At 31.3% G+C, this 7,784-nt stretch overlaps 1 protein-coding gene across 1 annotated transcript; it reads right to left on the bottom strand.

Moving 5' to 3' along the window:
• Window positions 1–214: 214 nt before the first annotated feature.
• LOC149553140 (protein NRT1/ PTR FAMILY 4.6-like) lies at window positions 215–4,189 on the bottom strand. The gene is made up of 5 exons (XM_089789840.1): window positions 4,078–4,189; window positions 3,292–3,509; window positions 2,677–3,117; window positions 1,394–1,518; window positions 215–1,118 (listed from the first exon to the last, which is right to left on the bottom strand). Exons 2-5 carry the CDS (start codon window positions 3,505–3,507, stop codon window positions 215–217), a joined length of 1,686 nt encoding a protein of 561 aa, XP_089645966.1. The 5' UTR covers window positions 3,508–3,509; window positions 4,078–4,189.
• Between the last annotated feature and the right edge of the window lie 3,595 nt (window positions 4,190–7,784).

The following is a 7,784-nucleotide window of genomic DNA, read 5'->3' as shown; positions in this document are numbered from 1 at the left end:
TAGATCCTATTATGTCCTTCTCTATATATAAAACCATATGCAAACGATCTTATTCCTCAGGAATTACAAGGAGCATTTCACAAGAATAATGACAAGGAAATATAATATGAAATCCACCGATCAACTATACCCAAATGATCTTAAAAGTCATAAGGAAGTAGAAGGAGAATTTCATAGGAATAATGTGGAGTAAATATAATAAGAATTCCGCCAATCAACTAGTAGAAAGTTCTGCGAGACGAGTTGTAGAGGCCTCATCAGCAACTCGACCTCTAACCTTTGGCTTGTATTTGTACCACCTGGACCAGTAAAGATAGTTGACAAAGTTTATCATGCTAAGAATAGCAAGTAACCAGTAAAATAGATTAAGATGGTTTCGGTTCAGATTGTTTCCACCAAGCCAACCATGGGTTTTGGTCATATGAGTTGCCCTATTCACAATCTTGACCAGAACACTACTGAAAAAGTAACCCAATGCCAAGGAAGTCCATGAAAATGCAGTGGCCAAGGACCTCATTCCAGCTGGGGCTTCACTGTAGAAGAATTCCATCAGCCCCACAAAGGTAAATAAATCTGCAATTCCAAAAACAAAGTACTGAAATCCCAACCAAAATACACTCATTGGAATGGGCGGCATCACAATTGGTATGTTGTCAATCATTCCATGGTCTATTGCCACATTTTTTCTCTTCACCTCCACCAGAGCTGCAATGCCCATTGAAACGGCAGACAACACTAACCCAACTCCAACTCTTTGCAAGTGAGTGATTCCTGTCTCATGCCCTGTGAATTTTCTTGCAAGGGGAACAAATATTCTGTCATAAAATGGAGTGATGATTACTATAATTACCAGGGGAATTATAGTGAGAGAGCCTGGTGGAATGTCAAAGTGCTTTCCCATTGAGGTGTCCATGGTGAATCCCTGAGAAACAGAAAATGTCTGAAGTTGTGCTAAGCATGTGTTCATTATTATCGTGCTTGCAAATACAGGGATCATTCTTAGTAGAATTTTGGTTTCTTCCACTTGAGTCACACTGCACAAACGCCATGGGCTCACTACATATTTTGTATGAATGTCCATCAGATTGTCTGTTAATATGGCAGCTTTGTCCAAAAGTCTGTTAAGAAAAAGAAAAACATTGTCAATAATTCTTAAAATCATTTATAATAAAAAAGCTCATGGAAGAATCATGATGGTTGTTAAAGGCTAGAAGTACATCTTTGTAAAATTACTAGATCATATGAAAGAGTACTAGTTATGGTGGGCATATTTATATCTACACAGACTTAAAGGTAAATTAAGAAATATTAGTTATATACAACTTAGATAAAGGATATATTTTTAAATATATTTCTTGAAAAAAACATAAAGTGAAATTAATGGATTTCATACCTGAATTGATTTGTATGTAGGAGCTTCTCCGAGGGCACGCCTGCTTCCTTGTCATATGCTTGATATAGGCTGGCTAAGTTCTCTGGTAATCTAAGGTTTCTATTGTTCAAAGCAGCTACAAACACCTAAGATGACAACGGATACACAAATTTAGCCTTGTCTCAGGAATTGTGTAAAATTTAAATGCCTTTTATAGGTTTTTTTGTTTGTGTAATGTCATTATTACCAATACTAAAGGAAAAAATAGGAAAACTTATGTTGCAAAACCGACAACTAGTTATTTCACTAGTCAATAGGCATAGTGCATTGATGAGAATGATAAATATTATACCATACAACCCTTTTCTTATGTATAAGAAGACAAGAAAAAAGAATATATAAATGACAAGGACACATGTTCCAATGAAGAGGAAGGGTAGGTAGAATGATGAAGGCAGGAGAAAGAAAGATAAAAAGAATATAAGTGACCAAAATAGATGTTCCAATCCAGCCTAACCTTACTAGCAAAGCAAGAAAAAAGAATATATAAATGACAAGGACAAATGTTCCAACTGAAAGGAAGAGTAGGTAGAATGATGGAGGCAGGAAAAAAGAAGATTAAAAGAATATAAGTGACCAAGATAGATGTTCCAACCCAATCTAACCTTATTTGCTAATATATAGGTATATGCATCTAGAAGACTGATGTTTTCTAAATAATCTGAAGACATTGAGCATAACATAAACACACACACCAATAATAATTATGTAAGTCTGTCTGGTCCTATACACAACGCTCATCAATTTAATGTTAAATTGATTCATTTGAAGTTTTGACATTTACAATCTGTTCAGATAACTTCAAATATGTTTTTGATTCAATATTTAAAAGTATTCACTAACACTGGATATTGGGAATTGTTGAAAAAGATAGTTTTAACAATATAAATTAATTCTAGATTTTTACTATATAAATAGAGAAAGCATCTTATTTTTATAATTAGAAAATAATAATTTGGAATTTCTGTGGCTATCATCTAAATGCGTGTTAAGTGTTCCATTCATTTTTAGGAAATATAGATACATTTGAACTATTATTCATGAAACATGGGTCAATAAGTTTGAATAACAAAACCTACACAATTGAATTCTAATAACAAATCAGAAATAATTTAAACATAAAACTAAAAAAATAACATCAAACCAACAAACAGCAAGTACCAACTATGTACCAGCTCAATTTAATTAATTTTCTTTTTAATCTTTTCTATAATCACAAAAGTTTTAATGTTTTCTATAATCACCTGAGCAATGCGAGTCAGAGGGCTCTCTCCAAGATTATTGATTCTATAAGTTGTAATTCCTGCACTAATACTTACGATTCCAAGGAAAATGGCTGCTGCACATAATCCAAAACCCACATCCCATCCCTCGTTGTTCATCAGCCATACCACCACTGTGACTCCAATAGATGCTCCTATGGACAAACTCAGAAGAAAATAGTTGAAGAAACTTGATATTCTTCTCCTCTCTTTGGGATCTCTTTCATCAAACTGATCCGCTCCTAACGCTGGCAAGGCAGCCTTCACAGCACCATTTCCAAGAGCAATAAGATATAACCCAATGAACATCATCCCGGCCTTCCCTCCACTCACTTTCTCACACTTTTCAAGGGGATCAAATAAGTTGCAGTATGGAGGCTGCAGAGACTTTTTGTTTGCTTGTATTGTCAATATAAGGTAACCCTGCAAATTCAATGGAAAAACAATTGGTAAATATCATATACTAATGAGAAAGTTTAGTTTGGAAAATAAATCAATTTTGACTATTTAGTACTTTTAGCTTAGAAATGAAGTCTTAGTATGTGATGTTTAAGCGATCCAGACTTGTACTAATGAAATAGATTGTTAAAAACTTACAAGAAGTTCTACTGAAGCAAACACAACGCATGTTTTGAATCTGTTAATGTAGGAGTCAGAAATGAACCCCCCAAAGAGTGCCAGCAGAAAAGCAGTACCCATGAAGTTGGTCAGCGTTGTGGCTGCTACAGCGATTTCCAAATGCATGATCAATGTGAAATAGTTCACAAGGTTCACAGCCACTGCTAGAAAGGCTATGTTGTCAAACCCTTCCATTACTGCAATCCATCATACACAAACTTTAATGACTCACTTAAATCTTAAACATCTTTCATCCTTGACTATAAAATGTTGAAATATTGATATGAACTATGAAATATGATCTATAATACAGAAGTGAACACATATATACATATACATATATACATATATCTAAATCACGAAGATCATCAAACATGAATGATGAAATGTGATTTGAAAGAAAGGTATACGTCGAATCTGATCTAAATCAATATAATGAAACATAAAAAATGATTCCAACATTTACATGAATCATAAATATGATCTAAAATAGAGATAATCATGAATCATGAAATATAACTAGAAACATATCAATCTCAAGTAACATTGATTTATAATTGATAATGATAATAGATCTTAAATAATAAAATCTGATTTGATACATACAATAAAATAAAATCTAAAACATTTATAAAAAAATATAACACCATCAAATTTCAAAAAACATACCTATATAACTATAAAGCATACCTATATAACTATATTTGTTAAGTGTAAATTGGTCACCTGATGCTTCTAATTATTGAGTGGATGGAATTCACATACCATAAACGAAGAGTGTAGAGCGTATTCCACCATGCGTTTTCTTATGAACAGGTCTTCCTTTCCAGTCCACAAGTCCTTCCAATTCATTCTCTTCGATTCTAAGATCTCCATACTCTGCCTGCAAAATGAATTCTTCCTCTAAATTAGTCTCAGATCTCAGCTGCCACAAACATTATCAATTTTCTTTATGAAAAGCCCATCGAATTTGAACAAAGCATCTCTATAATGTAATATGTGAACTTACCATAATGGGTAGTAAACTCTAAAGCTTCTCGTTCCACACTTGAAGATTTACACTCATAATGCAGAGGTTTTTATAGACTAAAACTCAAGGAACATTGTTCACATTGTTCAGGTAGGTTTACAAGACGGTCAATTATTGAGCTGTTGATGTGAAAACGTTGTTTACATTGTTTTGTTGTTTGTCCTGCTTTTTTTAAGCTGAAAATTTGGATTGTGCACAAGTGTGAATCTGAAACACATTTCCAGGGTGAATGTACCAAAGAAAGACTGTGAAATCAAAATCAACAGCCGGCATGCTGCCGTGCCAATTGTTGAAAAGTATAAGCCTACTGACAAGATCATTGTTTTGGGCTTATATATTTAAACAACTGAAGGGGATTCCTATAATTGTGAGACAGTTTACCAGTTTACAATTTTGTCTAACATATTTGGTTTTTAGTTTTGAAATCAAGATTATGATTTTTTAGACCAAGTTTTTGAATCTTGTGATTGAGATTTTGTTCATAGTCTTGGAGTAGGCGACGGATTCTCTTCACACAGAGAAAACAAACAGTGAATTGTTTTAACTTTGGAAATTCCACTTTAAAACATAAGAGAATCAAATTTCTTGTGGGAAATACGGATTTTGTTTCTTTATATCTTCAAAATACAGTGGGGTCTTCCAGTTTGTTTTTGGATTTGATACATTATATATTGAAATGGTGATTAAATTAGGATATATGTCTACAATGAAAATATATAATAATAAAAAAATCAAATGTCGTGTTGGACTTGTTCGAAATGATATTTCTGACTGCATTTCATATAGGTTTTAAAGAGATTTTTCGAAAAATTGAATATGATTTAATTGTTGGGAGTTCTCTGATTGAATGCTTTAAATAGTTTTTAAACGTGAGCAGTTTTACATTTGATTTATATGGTATTTCATTTTATAGATGTTATTTATGACTATGGATTGTATTTTTCTTCTTGAATATTTATAGGGGTGAATTCAGTAGATGAATAAAGTCTATATAGATAGCTATTCTTATAAAGTGCTATCTTTGTCAAGGTATTTATTGGACTCTTAGGTAAGAAACAATGATTACAAAAATAGGTAGTTCTAATAGTTTTTTCTTTCATGAACATTATATATATATATAGTGATTCGTCTTAATACTATTGTTTAGAGGCTATTTCTTCCATATTGTAGTACATCACAATTTCTTAGAATGACTCTTCAATGAGCAAACATTGCAAGGAGAAATGGTCCAAGACATTTCCTTTTGATAAAATTTTTTTTATACACTCATTCTTTGAGGTTATTAGTTTGAATTTATGATACTTTTCAACATTGTTTTTCTTTATTTCATCCATAACATATCTAAGGGCTTCACTTTTTTGCCTCATTATTGATCGAACAGGCTCTATAATTCCTTCTCTATATTTTTCTAAACATTTTCTTTTCTATCCTAGTTTTTCTATTATTTTACAACTAATAGTCTTTTAAGAACATCATTTTTCATTATTCATACAACTAGCAAGAGTTGTAGATTAAAAAATTATAGATAAAAAATTTATTGTTTGTCTCCAACAATCACTTTTTTTTCCTTAGTGATTTATCAAAACCACATTTAACTATATTACATTTGTCAACTTATATATCTAATGAACAACACAAATTATCTACATCACACATGACACATTATCTAGCATTAGACCTTAGGAAATCATTTTTATTTACATAAGATATTAGAAATTGACTAAATCTTATTTTTTGATTTCTCAATTAGTCAATTTCTATTTTCTTTGCTAATTTATAGACCCTCCTCATTTGAATAAACATTTTACAAATGTTAAAAGAATTACAAAGAGAACCACTTATCAAATATGAGGTTTGAATGGTTTTTGTGGTTCACATATCCTTACTCTTTTCAAAATATTTATTTTTTGGAAATATTTTTCTCAGTCTATTTTTAGTCCACTTGTTAGACAATTAGAATTTTTGAAATCTTCCTTTAAAGTAAAATGACTCAACACATGTATGAGAAAAATACTTTATCCTTTAGTGTCTCACAATTTATGATAGGAAGCGATCTACTTAGAATATATTAGAGCTATCTGACCTTTGTAAGGGTGAAGCATCAATACTTCAAGGAAGGTTACCTATCCTATGTATGAGACTTGTTCAAGTGTTCTCAGGCATGAAATTTCTACATAGATCAACCTAGTTTATTAATCCATTTTCAAAAACTTTCACCAAGTAGTGTACCTTACAAACCATTCATTTTGATGCATTATATCTCATTCAATTACTCACTAGGTGGTATTTTTTTTCGTGTATTAAGTTATACATTTTTTTAAAATCAAGACTAGCCTACATAGTTGCTAAGAAAATTTGTGTTGGCCCCTATTTAATGAGAAGTACCTGAGAAGAACTCATCTCTCAAAAGTTTGAATGTTTGATTTGGAAATCTTCCAAATATATTTTTCAATACTACTTTAAGGAAAGACATTTTCTAATATCCTAACATTAGCAAGATCAAATCTACATGGTACAAATGGGATCAATATAAATGACTATATATCCATAGGCTTGATAAAACTTATAATAAATAAATATAATCTACCATATTATTTTGTTTTCAATGCATGTAAGAAAACATGATCCCTAATTTAATTTAAAAATATAACTAAAATTATGAATTATTCTCTATTAACTATAACACTATTGAAATTTTAAAATATAATGTCTTGTCCATATGTCAATGACATCCACCTACTTACTACAAGCTATCCATAGTCAAACTAGTGAGTACATGCTTTTGGAGAATGTAATCCCTAGTTGGCTCCTGTCATCTCTAGAAAAGTACAAAAATAATAGTCATGTTTATTAATGTTGGTAGGTAAGTTTGAAATTTAATATTTTTATGAGAAATATTTTTGGATAAGAAATAGACAAAAGGAAAGAATAATATTATTCTTCATGAAGTCAATTTGTTGAGCAGTGACAAGGAATTTTCAAAGTGTGCACTAACACTATGTGAGTTTTTGTGAATAAATGTGCAATGAGTAATGATAGCTCTTGACATTCCCTATCACTTTGTAAAACTGCTTAGTAGCTCTAGGTGTTTGGGTGCAGTTGGTTTGTAGATTATAGTTTTTAGAATTATAGTTGTAAAAGTTATTTTTCAGATTTAATAGAAAGCAAGCAAAAAAGAATCTTGCATGCCTCCATTCATTTTTCATTGTCTCCATTTTATCTTCATTCCCAATATGCATTCTTGGATTTATGAAAATTAGAGTTGCAATCTCCTTGTGCTTGCATAGTTTTGGGGATTTTATTTATTTTAAATGGTATTACAGCTATTTGTCACTAAATCCTTGTGATTTTGGGTATTTTTTTTCTATGTATTGATAATTTTTTGTGTAGGAGACATACATGGAGATGAAGGAAAGATCTGACAGGAGTCACTATCCTATAA

Source organism: Cupressus sempervirens, chromosome 6, assembly GCF_028749045.1.
Source record: "Cupressus sempervirens isolate cs-2001-9-10 chromosome 6, ASM2874904v1, whole genome shotgun sequence".
Lineage (NCBI taxonomy): Eukaryota > Viridiplantae > Streptophyta > Pinopsida > Cupressales > Cupressaceae > Cupressus > Cupressus sempervirens.
This window is presented reverse-complemented; position numbering and strand designations above follow the sequence as displayed.

Excerpts from the sequence above, each read along its gene's own strand:
- LOC149553140 (XM_089789840.1), bottom strand. The coding sequence starts at position 3,507 with ATGGAAGGGTTTGACAACATAGCCTTTCTAGCAGTGGCTGTGAACCTT. Across the intron at positions 3,118-3,291 it reads TTGCTTCAGTAGAACTTCTT|GGTTACCTTATATTGACAAT; the intron begins GTAAGTTTTTAA and ends TTGAATTTGCAG. Across the intron at positions 1,119-1,393 it reads CTACATACAAATCAATTCAG|ACTTTTGGACAAAGCTGCCA; the intron begins GTATGAAATCCA and ends TTTTCTTAACAG.